The sequence below is a fragment of the Triturus cristatus genome, chromosome 6, assembly GCF_964204655.1.
Source record: "Triturus cristatus chromosome 6, aTriCri1.1, whole genome shotgun sequence".
Classification (NCBI taxonomy): Eukaryota; Metazoa; Chordata; class Amphibia; order Caudata; family Salamandridae; genus Triturus; species Triturus cristatus.
The window spans coordinates 95,526,154-95,549,870 of record NC_140589.1 but is presented as its reverse complement, the minus strand read 5'-3'; the positions used below and the strand labels follow the sequence as shown (position 1 = coordinate 95,549,870).

At 46.0% G+C, this 23,717-nt stretch overlaps 1 protein-coding gene across 3 annotated transcripts in view; it reads left to right on the top strand.

Annotated features, from left to right (window-relative positions):
• LOC146813821 (calpain-1 catalytic subunit-like) overlaps nucleotides 1-23,717 on the top strand; it is a 701,058-nt gene that overhangs the window by 480,248 nt on the left and 197,093 nt on the right. For all 3 annotated transcript variants that reach the window (XM_085610275.1, XM_085610277.1, XM_085610276.1), the window contains 4 exons: nucleotides 6,841-7,010; nucleotides 8,800-9,011; nucleotides 11,217-11,256; nucleotides 12,826-12,879. In XM_085610275.1, coding sequence (XP_085466401.1) covers nucleotides 6,841-7,010; nucleotides 8,800-9,011; nucleotides 11,217-11,256; nucleotides 12,826-12,879 — 476 coding nt within the window. The remainder of the gene's footprint in view (nucleotides 1-6,840; nucleotides 7,011-8,799; nucleotides 9,012-11,216; nucleotides 11,257-12,825; nucleotides 12,880-23,717) is intronic.

Below are 23,717 nucleotides of genomic sequence, written 5' to 3'. Positions count from 1 at the left end.
CTTTTATATTTCTATTTTCTATTGTCTCAAGTAGATTTGCCCAACATTTTTCTTTAAAAATCCTTTTCTGCTTCCTTACTAGGGATTTATATTCTTTCTTCAGGTTGAGCAGGGTCTCTAAGTTCCCATGATCATAACGTTTCCTCTGACCTCGCTCTATTTTACGAATAGCCCTTTTTTTATTCATACATTCAGGGGTAAACCACCTCGGCCTTCCTTTACTATCTTGTATTTTTACTTTAACCGATTTTTTTTCTTTTTTTAGATATACTCTAAGACATTGCACTGACTGCGCGATTTTATCCACATACCATGCTACCTGATGACCTTCGGCACTGTCCTTCGTTAAATTTTGTTGAGAGCCTACCAATTTCTCTACATATTCTTCCGTCAATTTTGTAGTCAAGCGCTTTGGATATTCCACATTTTGGGGGATCACCCTTTCACATATACTTATTGACCCCCCTAAATATTCACAATACAAAGCATTGTGATCATTGTCCCTACGCTTAATTACCCGGAACTTTTTTACCATTGCGTAGTTCCAGGCCTGAACAAAGATATAATCTATAGGACACTGTTGATTGCCCATTCTAAAAGTCTGTGTAGCCGGTCGATCTGGGTCCTTCCTACCATTTAAACATACTAAACCCTTAGAGCCCAGAAACTTCCCTAAGGCTTCGTCATGACTGGTGGTTAGACATGAGGGGTATTTTGCTGCCCCTATATTATATAAGCTCAACATTTCTTCAAACCAACGATCTAGCTTTCCAAAGTTTAATTTGTGGTTAAAATCACCCATTTTCACCATTATGTCCTTCCCATATATTTCTATTAAGTCGGTTATATCCTTTTTGAAAAACCCCATTTCTGTTTCGTATTCTTTTTGGGAACCCCATTGTATATATACATTTATGAGGATTAAATAATCAACCTTCCCTTCAGAACCTTCAGTGCATGGATAGGATACCTTACAGACCAACAACCATTTACATAATGAGCTAATTGACTTGACCTCTTTCACTAACCTGGTTGACATGAGGGTCAGAATCCCGCCCGAAGCACGTCCGAATTTTTTCATTTTTCTGGCCGGTTTATAAATTTGGGCAAACCCTTCAACTACTGGGGTATTGCCGCATAGCCATGTCTCCTGTAGACAAATGATATCAACATATTTTGCAACGTGATTTAGACTATCCACCTTTGTTTGTCCTACCAACCCATTTATATTCCATGAAAGTAATCTCAGGCTATGCGGCAACTCGGAATCCTAGTCGATCTCACTAAGACATCCTGACTCATTCAAACCCCATGAGTCTGAACTTAGGATACTATTGTCCGATCCCCAATTGCCCCCGTTTTTATTAGTCTCTAGGTTCTCTACCGCTATGTTGATCATAGTCTTCTCCCCACACCCCCCTGTTATTAACCTCACCTGCCTTTCCCCCAACCCTGCATGGAAACTCAGAAAACCTCCCTCTCGCTGATTCCCTTCTTCAACTTCTACTTCAGAAATGATCCTTATACCCTCTTTTAATATCTCCTTCTCAGCTTTCAGAATAGCTGCCTTAACAAGACCTGAGTAGACTAGGACCTTTGTGTATTCGATACCTATGGTATTACTGCTTAACCCTACCTGTCTCAAATCCTTTGTGCCAATTTCTTTTAAACTTGGACATTTTGAAAAAGAAAATAAGAGCTGGGAGCGGTTTAAAGGGACTATCTTCCTTTGTTTTTCCTCTCCATCACTTGATCAGTTGGTCTAAAATATATCCACATTTTATTCTTATTGCTCTTAACTAAGGTTTTTGAGACCCAATCACCTCTTCCCTGATATTCCTTCTTTTTTGGGAGTATGTTCACTCTACTTCCTCCAACTACTGGACTACTAAGGGATTCTTTCCCTCCTACCTTATTTCTATTAATTTTGGGGCCCACCACCTCCCTACAAGCATTACGGATATAATTGCGTGGTTCCCTTTTCGCTTCAACTTCCGCTTCAACTCCTCCTGAGTCATAAAGCCTCGCTATTTGCCTTCTTTCCCTTTTCTTATTTTGCGGCGTTCCATTTTTATAAATGTGTTCTCTATTCTGCAGGTCCTTGCCCTTCACTTTTTTTGGGCCCTTCTTTCTTCCATATCTATAAGTAGACCTTTTAGGAGCGTATCTGAGATTCTGGTAATTTGGCCGATAGAAATCTCTCCTCCTCCTTACCAGCATCGGCCATCTGGAAATATATATATCATGTTGGGCACGACCCTCCATAGTAGTCTCTGTGTTCCCTTCAATAGGACCTTCTTTTAAGGGGTCTTGTACTGGTCTAATCATTGTAGGCATCTGTCCCTTTATCCCCTGTAGTTCTTCTATCATTCTTTTAAATTGTATTTCATGACTATTTAATAGGGTATTATTTAACACAGAGACTTCTAACAAGCCTTGCAACATTTTTTGTAGCATCAGCATAATGTACAGCATAGAGACAGAAGGCGATGTCGTAATATCTAAGCCCAACGTACCATTCCGTAATATTTCATTTAAGGAGTCTATAGGCTTTGGGCTTTGATTTACTACGGGATCCGTACTTCTGTCAAGAGTGGTTCTTGTAAAGGAATTTAACAAATCAATACGGGCCCTGCCAATATCTCATTCTCATCTTCTAACGAGGAGAAGATCCGGGGCGAAGATGAAAGTCTTGGTACTATGAGGGGGAAAATATGGCTTAAGTCACTCTGTGTGAGAGAGGAATCAACGATCTCCGCAAACTCCGCTACACTTGGTAACTCCATATTACTCTCTTAGTCTTGGGCTTTTCCTGGAGTAAGTGTCCTCTTAAAGTGCTTCCCCACGAAGTCCTTTATTGATTTGGACACTAAACCACCTTTTTTCCCACAACCTTGTAATTTATTGGCTGCAGTCCTAAAACTCCTCAACAAAATCAAACCTTTCATACCCCCCAATGACCTAAAAATTGCAACCCAAGCTCTAGTTCTGTCCAGACAACTATGGAAATGCCACACTAACTGAGACAGCTAAAACACACATAGGCCCCATGAGAACCACCCCAAACGCAGCAGCAAGAATGGTCACAGGTTCCAAGAAATACGACCTCATCACCCCTGCATTGCAGGACCTAAAATGGCTACCCATCGAAGCACGCTGCTCTTCCAAAACAGCCTGTCTCACCCATAAAGCCTTACACACAGGCAAACCGGACTACCTTGCAGCCAAACTCACTAAAGCTGGACAATCAAGAAACCTAAGAAGCTCCAACTCACTCCTTCAAATCCCCTCAAAGAGACATAAACAAAAGTCCTCTCCCGCTCTTTCTCAGGAAATGCCCCAAAAATCTGGAACTCTCTCCCTACCCATATCAGGACTAACCCCTCCTTCACGAATTTCAAGAGACAACTTAAATAATTTCTCCTCACGCGTCATCTCTATGCCTCTGGTCAATAATCTAGAACTATGTAACCTCCAGTACTCTAGGTGTTATTCACTGTAATCTACTGTTTATGCTTCTATACATGTATGCTGTAGTAAAGCCCTCTGATACCCCTCGGGTCCAGTAAGCGCTATATAAAACTCGAAAAATAAAATAAATAAAAACTTTTGCACCATCGCCTCTGGCCCCTGGAGAAGAGGGCCAAAGGTGTCCTCACGTCCCCGAGCCTCTCAAGAGTGAGTACCCCGTTGGGTCAGCCTGACTGGTCCTCCAGTCCAAATTTGCAGCTTATTTTCAAACTGACTGATCTCCATAGACTGAAAGGGGCACCCAACGCTGTTAGGCACCTCTGCACCCAGCTGCCCCAGTGCTGCCTGAAGTGAACTGTTGGTGTTGCCTTGTACCTTGTCCCATACCCACCTTAAGGTTGGTCCTGTAAGTCATTGTTAAGTGCCCGAAAGCCAAAGATGTTTTTCTTCCATAGGTTAACATCAGACCAAAGTGCGTCAATTCCAAAGCCCCCAGCCGGCCCCGTGCCTTGGACCCTGCTCCATATTCACCATAAGTCTCGAAAGGACCCCGCGAATCGTTGTTGAGTGATCATAGTAGCGTATACCATAAAAAGAGACAGCTTCTTACAAATGTATAAATGAAACAAGACCAAAATTACGTCAAGTAGAAGTCGATATATGAATTTTTCAAGATTAAATGCAAGTATAGCACTTAGAAGCAAAAAGCGCTCAAAGAGTTAAATAGTCGCGATGGACCGGGACAAAGTCAAGAGTTCAGGCCGCCTGTGATGGAGCACAGGCCGAATACAGGACCCACACAGGGCCTGGTGAGCAAAAGTACCTTTATCCTCGTCGCAGCACAAGATGCTTAGGGGATCCCCACGCAGTTACTGTCGTGGCAAATTTGTACACGCAACTGCAGTAGTGCATCAGGCCTGTGAGTGAAGCGGTGGTCCCAAAGTGTGACAGTTCTAAATGCGATGTGCTGTGTTTCACCACGCTGTAGAGACAGTGCATCAATGTCATGCAGTGGCGGCGATGTTTCAGATCCAGAATGGTAGTTCTGAGTGCGATGCAGGAGTTCCGAGTGCAAAGCGCCGATCTGGATCCGCAACAGCATTGATGCATATATTTTGCTCTTGAAGCAGAGGATGCGTTGGTTCCACTGGAGCAAACTCCTTGGTCCACTTCCAAGGCTCCTGGACTGGGGTGGAATTACTTAGCAGGACAGACACACAAGCAGATGAGCCCAAGGTTGGAACAGGAGGGTTCTAAGTCTTTTGTGTCCCTGAGACGTAGGCAACAGGAGGCAAGCTAGCAAGACCTTGAAGTCAATCTGGGTTCAAGTGACAGGGGAACAGGAGACAGCAGGGCAGGTCATCAAGGCAAGAGCACAGCAAGGCAGGGTCCAGCAAGGCAGCAGTCCAGCAGAGTCAGTCCTTTCAGCAGCACAGCAGTTCTTCTACCTGGCAGAGTAGTCACATGTCTAGAAGGTTACTAATTTGGTAGTGCCAGAGGTCCAGTACTTATACTCAGTGGTGCCTTTGAAGTGGGGGAGACTTCAAAGAAAGCTTTGAAATGCACATATGCCCTCCCTTCCTGCCCTGTCTCTATACACACTTTTGTGTGGCAACAGGACCTAGCCATTTCAGGTGCAAGTGTCCGCTCCTCCCTCCCATCTTGCTTCAGGATGGCCCATCTGCATGCAAATGGCCACTCAGGCACACTTATCCTTCCTTTGTGTGAGGCTGTCTAGAGGGAATGCAGGAAGCCAGCTATCACCCACCCCAGAAGTGCATTCCAGATACAGGCAGAAGGTAACAAATGGCTAAAGTAAGTAAAAGCCAACTTTCTAAAAGTGAGATTTGTTCAGTGGAATTTAAAATCCATAAGTTGTAATTTTAAATTATGAGTGACACTAAACTTGAAAAGTCTATCTCTTGGAGTGACACTTAGAAAGGTGTAAAAGGTAAGCAATAGGCCTTGCAGTAGTGAAGAACGAAATGGGGAGTTTTTCACTACCAAGACATGTAAAGTTCAAAAGCACATGTCCTACCTTTTAAATACACTGCACCCTGCCCTGTGGGTTATACAGGGCCTACCTTAAGGGTGATGTATATGTATAAAAAGGTAATGTTTAGGTCTGGCAGGAGAGTTTATTTGCCAGGTCGACATGGTAGTGTGATACTGCACACATAGGCTCTGCAGTGGCAGCCCCGAGACATGGTTAAGAGGCTAATTTTGTGGGTGACAGTCAGTGCTGCAGGTCCACTAGTGACATTTAACTTACAGGCCCAGGGCAAATGGAGTGCACTTTACTAGGGACCTATGAGTAAATTGAAAATGCCAATTGGGGATGAACCAATGTTACCATGCTTAGGGGAGAGAGCACAGGCACTTTAGTGCTGGTTAGCAGTGGTAAAGTGCACCGAGTCCGAAGGCCAATAAACATGAGGTCAGAAAAATGGAGGGAGGTAGGCAAAAAGTTGGGGGAAGATAACTCTAAGGCTTTCAGGGCTAACAAGCCTTCTATCACTGTCTGCAGGCCATCACACTGAGGGGCTTCCAAAACATCTTGAGAGTTGGGTGACTGATGAACTAAATTATCAGGAATTACTAATTGGGAGTATATCACAGAGTCAAAGAGCTTTTGTCACTTTACACAACAGAGTTGGCTAGCCCAATAACAGTAACCTCACTGAGGGATTAGGATCTGGACAGTGAGACTGTGTTCCATACTGCTGGAGTACTGGATTGCTTCGATGATCTAGTGAAAGATTAGGAGGATTTGTTGTAAATGACTGTTTTGTCTATCGTTTTTTGTACTCTAATGACTTATAAATAACATACCCCAGTTCAAAGAGGCACATTGTTGCCTACTCCTATTTACTCCTTTGTGTTTGCGCCTATGAAATCATTTTTTTGTTAATTGCTCTGTCATGAACGCTCCTTAGTATTAGCTCTTTTTCGCCTTGTGCCTTTTAAGTTTCTCCTCTCTATTCGCCCCTTCATGCATTGCTCCTTGGTAAACTGCTCCTCTCTGTTAGGTCTTTCATACATTACCCCTTTGGGAATTGCTCCTCGTTGTTCACCTCTTTTTGCATTGAACCATTGTAAGTTGCTCCTCTCTGTTCACTCCTCCACTCATTGTCCAATAATAGGTTGCTCCTTTCTTGTTTCTCCTTCACGCAATGCCCCTTGTAAGTTGCTCCCCTTTATTCAGCCCTCCTTGCATTACCACTTTATAAGTTGCTTCTTTTGGTCCCTTCCTCTCGCATTGGCCCTTTCCTTTGTAAGATGCTCCAGTTTCTTCGCTCCCTCTCACAATGTTTATTTGTAAATTGCTTCTTTGCAAGTCCTTCTTTTCCTTCTTCTCTGTTTGTTCAGGCACATTCTGGACCAACCCCCAGTACAAGGTCACACTCTTGGAGGAAGACGAGGACTCAGAAGACAACAAAACTGGTTGCAGCATCCTTATTGCCCTAATGCAGAAGAACAGGCGACAGCTTCTGAAGTTACATGAACCAAAACTCCACATTGGCTTTGCCGTTTATGAGGTATTGATCATCTTCAAACGTTACTGTCTTGTAAGGAGATTGTAATGCCCGAGAGAGTTTTGCATGCAAGCAGCAGTACAAACAAATTGAGAGCAGTTCATGGGAACCGGTGAGAGGGTATCGTGGACAAGCACGAGCGCTACTCAGGGGTCTCGTGAATAAGTACCAGGCCAAACGTTGGCGGCTCCATGTTGCAGGGATTCTTCCCAAAAACAGAACTATGCACAAGATTATGGGACCTTGGTGTATAGGGACTAAGTCATCCTACCACCTTGGTACCCATGAGCCCAGGACCGACTAGCTAAAATGTCTCACTTGCTCTCCTACTCACTCACAGAGAAACAAATGATTAGACACCCCAGAACACAACACACCCAGATCTCTCAGGAAATGCGGTTGCAAGACACACCCTTTCTGTCGCACTCATGTACTTGTCCACAATCAGATCTGACAGAGACACGAAATAATTTAAAATATTTTTTTTAACTAACGTGCCCTAAAATGCAGTATACGTGCCACAACAAGCAGGAAAATGCATAGCACAAATACAGTCAGCATAGCAGCTAGTCCATAAATCATGAAGGGAGATGTCACCATGAAAAGTCAACAGAGCCTAACCTCCCTCTCCTTGCTAAGAAGCAGTATTATTTTATATTAGAAGATCTCTGGGCTTTGTCAACAGACCCCATACCTTAGCCTATAGAGAGTAGATCTACATCATAGGTGCGGTCTCGCTCTTCTCCCTGGAAAGATCCATCTCCAAGTGTGTGCTACCTATTTGTGTGTTCCAATAAAATCTGGGTGCGTTGTCCCCAACAACAGCTGCATCTGTATGTTTTGTCTAGGTGCTTAGGCCTGGCCAAAAAAAAAATAACAAGGGGCATTGTTGTTCGACCTTCCTCACAATGTTCAAAATCTCAGGAACCCACAGAGTGTAAACACAGCGATGAGTTCTCAGGTGAAAACAGCCATAGAAATTATTGCAAAAATAAAGTTGTGTAGTAACGTGCGCAAAGCAGCAGGCAAACTTCGACGTGCTCATGCTAACTTAGAGAAGACAACAATGTCCCCATGGGCCATGTGACACCGGCCTGCGTGAGCATGCCCTAGCGCATTTGCTTTCGCTCGCGAAACTCTTGTATTCAGTAATGGCCTTGGACCCCCGGCTATTGCTTGCTACTCATTGACGGCATCATTGTCACTCTTTTTTGCTGCCTTCTAATTAGGCACCTCTTGCCATGCGTCACTTCTTTTCTTTCTGTGGCGCACGGACCAAGCCCAGATCAATTATGTTTGATTAGTGTCCCTCCACTGGCCTTCTGCTGCTGGTGCTGTCATTCAGGTATATTTCTTCTGAAAAAAAGCACCTTCTTGCCTTCTGCCCACCCTGTTTCTGTTTCTTCTCCCATTCTGTCCTCTTTTCCCTGTTTCTTCTCCCCCTCCATTCAGAAGGAAAAAAGAAACACTATGAAGTGGCAGGTGCTGGCAGCTTCAAAACACATTTTTTTACTCATCCATGTAACCCATTCCCACCTAATTGCCAAAGCCAATAGCTCACCCATAGGTGAGACCTATTAGCTTTGGCAATGCTTATTTGTTTCAGGGTTTAGATTTAGGATGTACATTTCGAATTCTGCATAGAGTTGATTCAGTAAGAATACTTGTGCATGTTTCAATTAGGTGCTTATGGTTTCTACGCTTTAAAACAGGTAGAGTCTAGAATGCAATGACGTTGCTTGTGTGCATAGCTTTCCTGCGGATGGTGATCGTCATGTTGGACTCTCCTCAGTTCAAAGGTGATCACAGCGTTCCCCTTCCAAAAGACTTCTTCTTCGAGCATCAGGCCTGTGCGCGCTCCGGGAGGTTCGTCGACCTTCGAGAGGTCAGCATGCGCCTCCGCCTGCCGCCCGGAGAGTACGTCGTGGTGCCTTGCACCTTCGAACCCCACAAGGAAGGAGACTTTGTCCTGCGCGTCTTCACGGAGAAACTCTCCAGCACAGAGTGAGTGAGATGTCCTTCGTTTCATTTCAGGTTCATGTATTAGAAATTGGGGTCAGAGCGACTCAGAAGTGGGCAAATCAAACTATTGCTCGTCACGTGCCAGATTTCTGATTCTCAAATCTGGACAGCAATCCTCTTACAATGAATTAAGCCACTCTTGTCGTTTTCATTGTGTCATTGCCTGAACACTGGACTTTTCTGGGATTTTTCGTGTCTTTCTTTCTTTGGTTTCCTTCACATAACCTGTCCCCAAACCTGTACAACATAGAAAAGAAACCCAGACAAAGTTCAGTGTAAATATTGTACTAGTTTCCTGTGAAGAGTAGGTGTCAATGCCACAAGGAGACAGGGGAAGGTGGCCTCCAACTTTCACTGTAATACGTAAAATGTTTAATCTTTTATTTCAAAAACATTTATATTTTGGGCATTTGCACTACTTAAAGCTATAAGGCTAAGTAAGATCTTATTGATTAGTGAAGAGTTCTGGTATTTCAATGGTTGATGCTTCCTGGTGACTGAGACTTATGGCTGAGGCTGATGTTCAGTGGCTGAAGGGAGGCTGGTGTCAGAGGTCGACATCTGATCTGAAACGACTTGAGATGCCTGGTGGACGATAGCTGATCTCAGGATGATGTGGGATGCCTGGTGGACGATAGCTGATCTCAGGATGATGTGGGATGCCTGGTGGACGATAGCTGATCTCAGGATGATGTGAGATGCCTGGTGGACGATAGCTGATCTCAGGATGATGTGGGATGCCTGGTGGACGATAGCTGATCTCAGGATGATGTGGAATGCCTGGTGGACGATAGCTGATCTCAGGATGATGTGGGATGCCTGGTGGACGATAGCTGATCTCAGGATGACGTGAGATGCCTGGTGGACGATAGCTGATCTCAGGATGATGTGCGATGCCTGGTGGATGATAGCTGATCTCAGGATGATGTGGGATGCCTGGTGGACGATAGCTTATTTTAGGATGATGTGGGATTTCTGGTGGACGATAGCTGATCTCAGGATGATGTGGGATGCCTGGTGGACGATAGCTGATCTCAGGATGATGTGGGATGCCTGGTGGACGATAGCTGATCTCAGGATGATGTGGGATGCCTGGTGGACGATAGCTGATCTCAGGATGATGTGGGATGCCTGATGGACGATAGCTGATCTCAGGATGAAGTGGGATGCCTGGTGGACGATAGCTGATCTCAGGATGATGTGAGATGCCTGGTGGACGATAGCTGATCTCAGGATGATGTGGGATGCCTGGTGGATGATAGCTGATCTCAGGATGATGTGGGATGCCTGGTGGACTATAGCTTATTTTAGGATGATGTGGGATTTCTGGTGGACGATAGCTGATCTCAGGATGATGTGGGATGCCTAGTGGACGATAGCTGATCTCAGGATGATGTGGGATGCCTGGAAGACGATAGCTGATCTCAGGATGATGTCCAGCATGGGGTTTTGAAGGCCTATCTATGATGGAAGTGATTTGGCGGTATCTACTTTGAGATTCATGCCATTGGCGGATCTGAAGGTGATGTCTAGTATGCCATGTCTGTGAATGATTTCTGTATTTTAGAGTGATTGATGATGGTCAGTCTCAGGCTGATGCCCAGTATTGGTGGGGGTTTCTGAGGCTGTTTGAAGCTCACATTTGACAGTTGATCAGAGGCTGATATCTAAAAATAATTGGAAGGCAACCTGAGGTTTCTGGTAATATTGTATGATTCATCTGAGACTGAAGCGTGATGTCAATATGATTGAGCTGAGCTCCCCCTAAGACTGATACTTGAGAGATGATCTGAGGGATATCATTTACTGCTCCACCGAGGTTGATTCTGGTTATTCTGGTCGGTATTTGGTGGTAATTCAAGGACGAGAACTGATTGTTGCTATTGAAGTATACTCTGTCTGATGCCGATGCCTCATGGCGAATCTGAGGGTTATATTAGTTGTGGTTGGTCTCAGGTTGATGTCAGGTATTGATGTTTGAACCAATAGAAAGAAATAGTTAATGGCTGACGAAGACTTACGTAAAGTTTAATTTTGTGTTTGGAAACAAAAGGAATGGAAAGCAAGAAACGTGAAAGTTATGTTTATCTTCTACGGAGAAATAGGTGCCAAAATCTCATCTAAAAGCATGGATATCCATCATTTCTTGGGGCCACTGTTGTGATTGCATTTTTTTTGTCTCATTAGAGAGCTGGGTGATAAAGTTGTGGTAAAACTTCCAGATGAGGTAAGAAGTACATTAAGTGAATAATCCATTAAACGTTGTAATAGTTTGAGTAATAAAAACATTTTTACATTGCTAAAGCCAGCAAAAACAAAATGCAGCACAGTCCAATGCAGGAGGTTGGAAGCAAAATGACCAGGGAAACCACGTCAAAAGATGTCAGGTCTAACATAGGTGTTTGAGTACAGTCTTCTTGAGAAAGGAGCGTCACATGGATGCATTGTGAAGAGCAGAGTACTAATGAGAGGTAATGAGATAAAGGTTTTTTCTTTCCATAGGACGTTTGGCAGAACGGCAGTGGTATTGCATAGGTCTGGAGATGAGCAGTGGTATTTCATAGGGGGCACACAAGGGGAGCAGTGGTATTTCATAGGAGGTTCAGGAGATGAACAGTGGTATTTCATAGGGGGCTCACAAGGGGAGCAGTGGTATTTCATAGGCGGTTCAGGAGAGGGGCTCTGGTATTTCATAGGAGGTTCACAAAGGGGGCAGTGGTATTGCATAGGAGAGGCAGGGAGGGACAGTAGCATTGCATAGGAGAGGCAAAGAGAGGCAGTGGTATTTCATAGGATATTCTGGAGATGGGCAGTGGTATTTCATAGGAGATTCACAAAGGGAGAAGTGGTATTTCATAGGACATTTTGTAAATGGGCAGTCATATTTCATCAGAGGGTCCAGAGAGGGGCAGTGGTATTTCATCAGAGGTTCCAGAGAGAGGCATTGGTATTTCATAGGAAGTCCCAGAGATGGGCAGTGGTCCTTCATTGGAGGCTCCAGAGAGGGGCAGTGGTATTTCATACAAGGCTCTAGAGATGGGCAGTGAAATTTCATAGGAAGTTCCGGAGATAGGCAGTGATCTTTCATAGAAGGTTCACAAAGGGAGCAGTGGTATTTCAAATGAAGTTCCAGAAAGGGGCAGTGGTATTTCATTGGAGGGTCACAAGGGGAGGAGTTGTATTTCATAGAAGGTTCTGTATAGGGGCAGTGGTATTTCATAGGAGGTTCCGGAGAGGGGCAGTGGTATTTCATCGAAGGTTCTGGAGAGGGGCAATGGTATTTCATAGGAGGTTGAGGAGATGGGCAGTGGTATTTCATAGGAGGTTCTAGAGCGGGGCAGTGGTATTTCATAGAAGGTTCCAGAGCGGGGCAGTGGTATTTCATAGAAGGTTCTAGAGCAGGCAGTAGTATTTCATAAGAGGTTCCAGGTAGGGGCATTGTTATTTCATAGGAGGATCTAAGGAGAGGACGTGCTATTTACTGTGTGTGAGATTCAGTGAAATTGTGAGGTTTCAGTGACAGGCAGTGGTATTTCATGACATGAAAGTCACTGAAAGACAATGAAAGTAGTATGTGCAAGCAGTGAAATGGGACCATGTAAAGAAAGTAGTACTATCTCTAAAATGAGGTATCGTTTAGAGACTAGTATCCTACTGGACTGGACACCGCAGTCAATAAGGCACTCACTGCATGCCACCTGATCACAATTGCTCATGCCAGCCATAGGGATGTCCCTGCAGTCTTTCTCAAGTGGTGAGTTTGAGGCTTCATGTCACCTTTCATATTTTCTCATAGGATGAACATTCAGAAGATGACGTGAAGGTTTCCATTCACAGTATATCTGGACAGGTGGGTTAGTTACTAGTTCTTACACTACGAATGAAGCTTGAGGGGAAGGGTTTGTTTTTCTTATTGTTGTCAATCTCATGCTCTTAATGTGGGTGCTCGGCTGCTTTTTAGTAGAGGCACAGTACAACAGTTGGGAGGAAGAGATTTCAATTTAAATTAATGACTGAGGAAACAGTCCTCAATGAAACCCTTAGGCCAATCGGAAATACTTTTCTCCTGACATATTTACAAGACTCCCCCATCAGTCGTTGTTGGTAGTGTTGAGTGGCATAAGGGAATTTGTTATCAACCAGTATACCAAAGTTGCCACACTGAGACTTGGATACATAAAGCTTTCCCATAGGGAAACTGCAAAGAATCTCCTGATAGTGCACGTCTGGTGAACCTGTGAGATGGCTATCCTGTCAACATGTGTATTCAAGGCCAGTCGATGATGTCCTAGCTCCTCAATCTACGTCACACCGGAACCAGGATGGCATAACCTATCCTGGTAGGCTGCATCTCTTGAAGCACAGAGAAAAAGCCTGGAACATTGGATTCTGTTTCCTGTGCTTATTGTGTATATTGACTCACTTCTGCCATCAAGGTTATTGGGTATATTGACTTACTGGTGCTATCCTGGGTATTGGATATATTGAGTCACTGCTGCCCTCATGGTTATTGGGTATATCAACTTACTGGTGCCATCCTGGATACAGGGTATAGTAACTCACTACTGCCTTCACGGTTATTGGGTATATTGGCTCACTGCTGCCATCAGGGTTAGTGGGTATATTGACTTACTACTGCTATCATAGTTAGCGAGTACATTGACTTACTGGTGCCATCCTGGATATTGGGGATATTGACTTAATGCTGCCATCACGGTTATTAGGTATAGTGACTCAATGCTGCCATTACGGATTTGGGGTATATTGACTCACTGCAGCCATCACAATTATTGTTTATATTGACTTACTACCACCATAACGGTTAGTGGTTATATTGACCTACTAGTGCCATCCTGGTTATTGGGTTTGTTGACTCACTGCTGCCATCCCGGTTATCGGGCATAGTGATTTAATGCTGCCATAATGGTTGATGCCTCAATGCAGTTATTGGATATATTGACTTACTGCTGCCATCACAATTAGTGAGTATGTTGGCTTGCTGGTGCCATCCTTGTGATTGAGTATGTTGACAAACTGTTGCTCTCCTGTTTATTGGATATAGTGACTCAATGCTGCCATCACGGTTACAGGGTATATTGACTCATTGCTGCCATCACGGATATTAGGTATATTGACTCACTGCTGCCATCACAGTTATTGGGAATATTGACTTACTGCTGCCATCACGATTAGTGGGTATATTGACTTAAAGGTGCCATCTTGGTTACTGGGTATATTGATTCACTGCTGCGGTCCCGGGTATAGGGTGTAGTGACTCAATGCTGCCATCATAGTTTTGGGTATAGTGACTCAATGCTCCATCACAGTGATTTGGCATATTTATTCACTGCTGCCATCACAGATATTGGGTATATTGACGCAATGCTGCCATCACGGTTATGGAGTATATTGATTTACTGCTGCCATCATGGTTAGTGGGTATTTTGATGTGCTGCTGCATTCACGGTTAGTGGCTATTTTGACTTACCAGTGCCATCCTGGTTAGTGGGTATGTTGACTCACTGCTGCCATCTTGGTTAGTGGGTACAGTGGATATATTGACTTGCTGTTGCCATATGGTTAGTGGGTATGTTGACTCACTGCTGCTATCCCGGTTATTGGGTATAGTGATTCAATGCTGCCATCACGGTTATTGGGCATATTGACTCACTGCTGCCATCATGGTTACTTTCTGCTGCCATCACCTTAGTGGGTATATTAATTTACTGGTGCCATTGCAGTAAGTGGATATATTAACTCACTTCTGCAATCATGGTTATTGGGTATATTTAGCCAGCACAGTTAGTGGCTATATTGATTTACTGCTGCTTTCACGGGTAGTGGGTATATTGACTTGCTGATGCCATCCTGGTGATTGAGTATATTGACAAACTGTTGCCATCCCATTTATTGGGTATAGTGACTTGTTGCTGCCATCAGAGATATTGGGTATATTGACTCACTGCTGCCGTCATGGTTATTCGGAATATTGACTTACTGCTGCCATCACGATTAGTGGGTATATTGACTTACTGCTGCCATCTTGGTTATTGGGCATATTGACTCACTGCTGCCATCCCGGTTTTTGGGTATAGTGACTCAATGCTGTCATCATGGTTTTGGGTATAGTGACTCAATGGTGCCATCACAGTTATTGGGGCATATTTATTCACTGCTGCCATCACAGATACTGGGTATATTGACTCACTGCTGCCATCACAGTTATGGGGTATATTGACTTACTGCTGCCTTCACGGTTAGTGGGTATATTGACTTACTAGTGCCATCCTGGTTATTAGGTATGTTGACTCACTGCTACCATCCTGGTTATTGGGTAAAGTGATTCAATGCTGCCATCATGGTTTTGCGTATAGTGACTCATTGCTGACATCACAGTTATTGGGTATATTGACTTGCTGCTGCCATACGGTTATTGGGTATGTTGACTCACTGCTGCTATCCCGGTTATTGGGTATAGTGATTCAATGCTGCCATCACAGTTATTGGGCATATTGGCTCACTGCTGCCATCACAGTTAGTGGGAATATGGACTTTCTGCTGCCAGTACAGTTAGTATATTGATTTACCGGTGCCATTGTGGTGAGTGCATATATTAACTCACTGCTGCAATCATGGTTATTGGGTATATTTAGTCACTGCTGCCATCACGGTTAGTGGCTATATTGACAAACTGCTGCCATCCTGGTTATTGGGTATAGTGACTAAATAGTGACTAAATGCTGCATCATGGTTACTGGCTATATTGATTTACTGCTGCCATCATGCATATTGGGTATACTGACTCACTGCTGCCATCACAATCATTGGGTATATTGTCTTACTTCTGCCGTCAGGGTTATTGGATATAGTGATGCAATGCTGCCATTAGGGTTAGTGGGTACATTGACTCAATGCTGCCATCACAGTTATTTATTTATTTTTTAAAACTTTATTGGTTCACAACTAGGCCTGGGCTAAATTTCCGTTCCGCTCGCGGAAATTGCGATAATTTGACATTTTCGCGTTCCGTGGAGAGCGCGAAAATGTCAAAATTTCCGCATTCCGCAGCTTAGCGATAATTTGTTTCTTGCTCACGCTGTAAAATAATACATTCTCGCGCGATCGCCTAACCTGAATCCCCGCGTTCGCCGACAAGTTTTCCCGATCCGGTCGCGTTCTCCACGAGATTTTGGATTGTTGGTAGCCATTTGCGCTGTCTCGCGACAGTTCGCGCCCGCAGTAATGTCATTGGTCGCGCGATCACATCTTTCTTCATGCACCGCGAGAAGAGTGAAAACAAGATGGCGCGCCCGCGAGCAACCGCATGGGTAAGTTGGCGAGCCGCGCCCACGCAGAAAATACCGCGAACGGGCGGGAAAAAAACTTCCGCATCTTTGCGATATTTCCGCGTGTTTGCGGAGATTTTTAACATTTTCGCGATAATTTGCGAAAGTCACTTTCGCAAATTCCGCCCACCCCTATTCACAACAGAAACCGGATACCAGCACAAGCAGTACAAAGTTACTATAAGATTTTCCCCCTCCAATACTAATATCAGCATTGTAACATCCACGTATAGACAAAATGAGAATCATTACAGGCATTACATCCAAACCATATCTGATCCCTCAAAAGAGACAATGCTACCCAAAGAGCCCGGAACATAATGTGATAGGTAGCATGAGTTAGGAAATGTCAAAGGCAATACAGCTAAGGGGGAGAAGCCATCACCTCCGCTGTCAACTGGGCCAACAATGTTCGTCTGTCCCTCCGGAGCTCCACCGTCGGGGAAATGCAAATTTCCCCTCTATTTGTTCCATCTTCCCTATTTTTGATCCCATTTCCTAGGGTAACCCCGACTCTTAAACACAGACTTCTCGGCAATCATTGCGGTGTCCATATCCTTTGCCCAGTCGACTAGGAGCGGGACCATTTTTGCACGATATTTCGTTTCGCAATGACAAAGCACATCGAGGCCCAAGTCTGTTCGGCCTGAGATAGGTCAGTCGCCCCCTAAATATTAAGCAGGCATAGTTGGGGAGATAGCTCAATGGACTTGTCACTCGCCCTTACAAGCTGGCGGGCAATCTTTCCCCATTATCCCTGAATTCGTGGGCATTCCCATAGTATGTGATACCCACTTGATTGCAATGGCGGAGGCAGAGTGGGTCAGGGCGTGTACCTATTTTGAATAATAGTGTGGCATCGAAGTAGACCCGGTGAAGTATCTTGAACTGGAGGAGTCGCATGCGCATGGGAATAGCAACATCGCGAGGGGCGGCCAGTGTGTCCCGCCACATGTCGTCCTCCATCTCCCCCAGATCCCTTTCCCAGCCCACTCGTAATTTTTGCATCGGGTCTACACGGTTGTTAACTAGTTTCTTATATGTGAGTGAGATGGCTTTGCGCTCCATAGGATCCAACACCAACCGGTCCTCTAAGGGGGAAGAGGCGGGAAGGGGGCCCTCCTTCGGCAGAGCAGAAGATACAGCATTCCTGATCTGCAAGTATCTAAATGCCTCAGATTGAGCCAATTGGTATTTCATCTGAAGTTCTGTGAATGTGGCCAGCCTCCCCTTTGTCCAGATATCCTCGATCGCAGATATCCCAATTGTATCCCATTTGTCAAACCCAGAGCATGTACTAAGGTGACCGAGAATATTGGGTTCCCATAAGGGAGTCGCTTTCGTCAAACGATTATGCCATCCCAACTTTCTGGTGACACTATGCCAAGTCTCAACCGTCCGTGCCGTGGGCCCAATTAAGTTGAGTTTGCGAGGATTGGTATATAACGCTCCTTTGTAACCGCCCCGTCCCATTAACCAATGGTCTGTTCGGAAATTAGGGTCATCATGAGGACCGAACACCCATCTGTTAATTACGATCAACTGGGACGCTTGATAATAAAGTTGTAAATCCGGTAAATCAATGCCCCCATCATACCATCCCATTGTAAGCTTGTTCATCGGAATTCGTGGCATGCGATCCTCCCACAACAAGGCCTGTAAAACACTATCTATTTTTTGAAAAATAAGCATCTGGAACCGGGATATGGGGTATTTTGCAAGGCATAGAGGAAGCGCGAAAGTGCGAGCATTTTAAATAAGGACGCCCGCCCCAGGGGAGTCAGAGGGAGAGTACGCCAATGGAGGGCATCCGACCTAAAGCGCTTCAAGAGGTCCGAGCAGGTTTTTTTCAAAGAAGAGGTCGACCTATGGGGTGACGAAGATGCCTAGATACTGAAAACCCCTGTGGGCCACCGCAATCTCGTAGCCCCGAGGACTCACCGGGGGAGCACCCCATAGTGCATACATCTGGGATTTGGTCCAGCTTATAAAATATCCAGAGTGGGCGCCGAAGATGTGAAAAATATGGAGCACCCATCGCACTGAGTGCGCGGGGGAAGCCAGATATAAGATAATATCATCTGCATAGAGTGAGATCCGGTCCTCATGAGTTGCCTTCCACTTAAGCCCACGTATCCCCGGGTCACCCCGAACCCACACCGCAAGCGGTTCCAATACTAAAGCGAAGAGTAATGGGGACAAGGGACACCCCTGTCTCGTGCCCCGATGAAGAGTAAAAGTGGCGGAGCAATAATTATTGACAACGACATGTGCAGTGGGTTGGGTATACAAAAGTCGGATCCAGCGTATCCATTTGGGTCCGAACCCCATGTGGGCCAGGATGGCAAAGAGAAAATCCCATTCTATGGTATCAAATGCCATAGAGGCATCTGTTGATAATAGGATTGCGTCTTCTTCTAAAGTGGGAATCCTGCCAAGAACCCCATGCAACCGTCTCAGAATTCGAGCCGTGTTTCTCCCCGGCATAAATCCTGACTGGTCCGGATGGACCAAGTCCATTACATAAGGAAGGAGTCAATTTCCCAGGAGTATAGCCAGGATCTTGGCCTCGACCATCAGGAGGGAGATGGGGCGAGATGATGCACAGTCCTCGACTGGCTTATTTGGTTTGTGAATTACCACAATGGCTGCGGTTCGGATATCTGCTGGGAGGAGGCCCGACTCGAAACATTCAGTGTATAGATTCAACAGATGTGGCATGAGGAGTGAAGGCATGGGTTTAAAAAGCTCGATGGGGAGCCCATTAGGACCCATGGCCTTACCGGACCGGACATCCTGTATAGCCTTCTGAACCTCCTGTACTGTAATATCCGCCCCCAGGGTATCCTTATCTTTTGGGGAGATGGTAGGATCATCAATGGTGACTAGGAGGTCAGCCGAGAGTGGGGCCTGAGTTGTGGGCGAGCTGGTATAGACCTCCTCATAATGGGCCACAAAGGTGTCAGCTATCAGTTGAGGTTCGGTGAGAAGCATGCCCACCGGATCGGCCATAGCATGTATCCATCTGGCAGCTTGTTCCCTCCGTTCAAGCCACGCCAAGAGCTTGCCTGTTTGCTCGCCCTGTTCATAAATCCTATGGCGGTAAGCCAGAGAGCGCGCCATGGCACCCTCAAGAAGGAGCTGTCTATAATCCTGTCTCTTGATCGCGTCCTGTGCCCTACCACTAATGACAATGCCCTGCCCTTTATGACTGCCCCAAAAGCCTCCCATAGTGTCACTGCCGAGTCGACAGAGCCCACATTCTCAGCAAAGTAATATTATGTGTCCTTACGGAGAGTCTCTTTAATATGCGGAATCTTGAGTGTCCAGGGCTGTATGGTAATGGAATAAGGGTGACCCATACGGCGGAATCCCAGGGTCGCCAGAACAGGAGAATGGTCGGAAATCCCACGGGCCAGACAACTGGATCCCGTGAAAACATGAACATCCTGGGCATGTGTGAACATGTCATCAATCCGCGATTGGCTACCGTGTACTCCTGATTGGAACGTGAAGCGTGTGTGCAGCGGGTTGAACCACCTCCAAATATCTACAACCCCTAGAGCATTCGCGAACTCCAACAATCGTGAGCCTCTAAGCGGGTCCCCCCAGGGCGGGAGACAGTCCAAAGAACCATTCATCATAAGATTAAAGTCCCCTCACAATATCAACACCTCCAAAGGCAGTTCCAGCAGTAGGGTGCCCATGTCCTGCAGCGTCTGGTGCTGCAGTCCGGGGGGGAGGCGTCGACAGAAACAACATTGATGACTCGGCCCTCCCAGGAGCCCGTCACTGCAGCATATCCGCCCTGAGGGTCAGTCCAGGTGGCATGGATGATATAAGGACAGCCCCTCCGAAGCCAAATCCCCACCCCTCTGGAACCTGAGGTGAAGCCGGAGTGAACCATTAGGCTATAGCCTTTCCTGTTCAGGGCCCTACAAGTGTTCCCCACCAGATGCGCTTCCTGTAGCAACACAAGATCAAGCTCAACCCGCTTAATGTACTGCAACACAACGCCCCTCTTGATTTTGCCCCCCAAACCATTGACGTTCTATGTGGCCGCATTCAGCATAACACCTGGGGTCATCACGTCAAGTCAGTAAGAATCAAATAGTCCCAGGTTATCAATCGTGGCCGAAGACGGCTAGAGTGGATGTCACATATGCCATGAACAATTGCACTGCCTGTGAAATTGGAGAGATCAGCATTAGAATGCACCAGTACCCAACATGAAAAAAACATATTAAACAAACCCCCATCATCCCAATAGAACCCCCCCCCGCCTCCCTGCTGAGCGGGTCTGGAACCACCCGCCCCTCCCCCCAACTTGCAGAGTGCCTGTCGCCCACCCTCAACAACTTCAGGGACGTGTACAACCCTAGAACATTAGTCAGTAGAACACATCACCATCCCTGGCCCCGACACCCCGAGAATATCACATACCGCAAGCAAATTTGACATATAGAGGATAAACGACTATAGAGTCCGGAGCACCACAACCCCGGTAAACATCAAGGCAATCAGACCCCACACAAAAGAAAATCCAACAACCCCTGGACCCGGAGAAGTTTATAGCCAAAAAGTCAAACAGTGGCCCGGCAGGTCGTTATAAACAAAGGAACCAACAAATAGGCCTCCGAGAGGTCAGTCTTACGTGATCACCCCATAGGGCTTTGGGAACTTGCTTCAGAAGGAGGCGGGGTTCGAGGCTGCTGGTGCCACTCCATGAGGTCCCTGGCATTTGGTGGCGGCTTGTGCTGTTTCTTGCCAACCGTGCGCCAACCGTCGAGCCAGTCCCAGGCGTCCTCAGGGCTAGTGAAGAACCACAGTTTGCCATCTGACTCAATTCTAAGTTTCGCTGGAAATAACATGGCATATTTAATCCCTTTCTCCCTGAGAGCCCGTTTCACTTCCAAGAAACTCCGGCGTTGTTTCTGGACTCTCAGGTTAAGTCCGGGAAGAACAATACTTAGTTTTTTTTAACAGTCAGTAGGGGTGCCACCCTTGCAGTTTGTAGGATCAGGTCATGGTCACGATAGTTAAACACCCAGGCAAGAAGTGGGCGGGGTGGGACTCCCGGCTTGGGTCTACCCTACGGCACACGATGAGCTCGCTCAATAGAGAAGCATTTGGAGAGGCCCCTTGGCTGTAAACGCTGCAGGATCAGTTCCTCAACATAGAGATCGGGAGTCAGCCCCTCTGCCCGTTCCGGAACGCAAACAATTTGGATATTGTTGCGCCACATTCTACCTTCATACTCGTCCAGTTGAACTGCCATCGCCTCGTGAGAGGAACGCAGCTCAGTCACCTGCTTCTTGAGGAGGGCGGTATCGGTTACCAGCTCTGTTGTGGTGGTCTCGATGGTATTCACTCGATCAGCCATTTTATGCATGTCTTCCCTTATGAGGGTCACTTCCAGTGTGACAGTGTTAATCCTGCCCTCGAGAGATGTCCGCACACTGGTGATAGCCGCTAGGAGGTCTTTATTAGTGGGCTCCGGATCGTCCCCATGTGGCGCTGCAGTGCCCGCTTTGTCCTCATTGCTCTTCTGCCATGCAAACTTCTCCAGTTTGGCTTGTGTCGCATTCTGCCCACTGCAGCCCGACGCCATGTTGGGTCCACGAGCAGTGAAGTACTGGGTATTTTAGTCCCAGCGGTGCAGGGGCACACACCCTATGACTTCTGGGTTCACCCTGTTCCAGACCTACAGAAACACAGAGTCTTCTGGGTGAAGTCAAAGATTCGTTTATTGGCTGCAGACCAATTACAGGTATCCTAGAAGTACAACAGCGTGTATGTTCTCAGGAGACTGCCGAAAATCATAGGAACGGACTTCATCTTAAATACCCTTTTTCTTGCCTCAAGCATACATTCCTAGGTTTTATGATACGGCCATTATAAGTGTACATTACAAACGAAAAAGCAGAGTCATGATGACCATCCCACATTCCAGTTCGGCCAGCCCACAATGATTTACACAGTAAGGTTCAGATCCCACATTTGATGTCAATAGACCCCCCAATAAACATGAGCATCTCCTGTTTTGGGAAACAAGTCATAAAGCAGGAACAAGCAGGTGTGGAAGAGATTAGCCGGGGGATTGTGTAGAATGAAAGGGTTTTATGACGGGTCAAGCCCTGATGCTAATCACAGGTGGACGGAGGAAGGGGAGCTCGTGAGACCGGTTTGACCTGGGGCAGCAGAGTCAGCTGCCCAGGTCACAGAGAAGTCAGAGGAGAAGCCCATGTACTGTGAGGCCCGTATTTACTCCATTATAGCCTATGTGAGGGCAATGACAAGATGGCCACTGCTTCCAAAATGGAACCCGCGTAGTGAAGCTGAATAACGTGTACACAGTGCATTCATAGCTAGAACGATATATAAAGCACTCGTACATGCCGCATTTACCATTTGCGGTTTGTTAATACCAAGATAGACAGGGGTAGGGCCCTGTCCCCTACGCGGTCCCGAATATTAAAGTACGACAGACCCTCCTTTTGCCCTTACATAGGCAATCACTATACTCATCCTAATCCGAGTCTAGGTCAATGTTCACAAAGTCATGGAGATGTTGCTGTAGCATCATCCTATTACTTAGCTCGTCCCTCGATACAGGTTTCCTTACACATAAGGTAGCACAGAGGCCACATATCGCAGGAGCACACTGTATGCACAGACAGAACAGGAAAAGAATGGCTAAGATCATTCCAATGACCATCAGAACTTTCCAACCCCAGGCAGATATCAATTCCCAGAACCACCCCACCAGTGACCAATCTCCCTTATCCACGTGTATGGATTCAGATATTTTATGGAGTTTGGAGATGGCTTGATACACTGTTGGAGCATTATCTGGTATGAAAATGCAGCAACTGGATTGGATGACCTTGCATACCCCACCGCGGTCTGCAAGAATAACGTCTAGAACCATGCGGTTCTGCAGAGTCATAAGGCGATCCGCTTGGAGCTCAGCCGTCAAATTACTAAGGGCACCAGCCGTTACATTGACAGTGGATTCAACCACACGAGTCAGCTGTCTCAGGTTCCTACTGTTGACCATAGGTCCCCAAAACGGCAGGAAACCCAGGAAGAAGTCTCCTGCTTCCTGACCCGCAGTATCCTCCTTACTAATCACACCTCTCACAACTCTGGTCGTGTGATAGTCAGAGGCAGCAGTAAATGTCGGCGGTAGCAAGTTCGCAATATAACATGTGCCCGAGAAATCAGGGGGCAGCCATGTATATGCTCGGTCATTACAGATGAAATATGTGCCCTTGGCAGCCAAAAACGCAGGGGAAAACTGTGACGGGAAAGTGTACGTTTCAGTACAGTCACTTCTTCC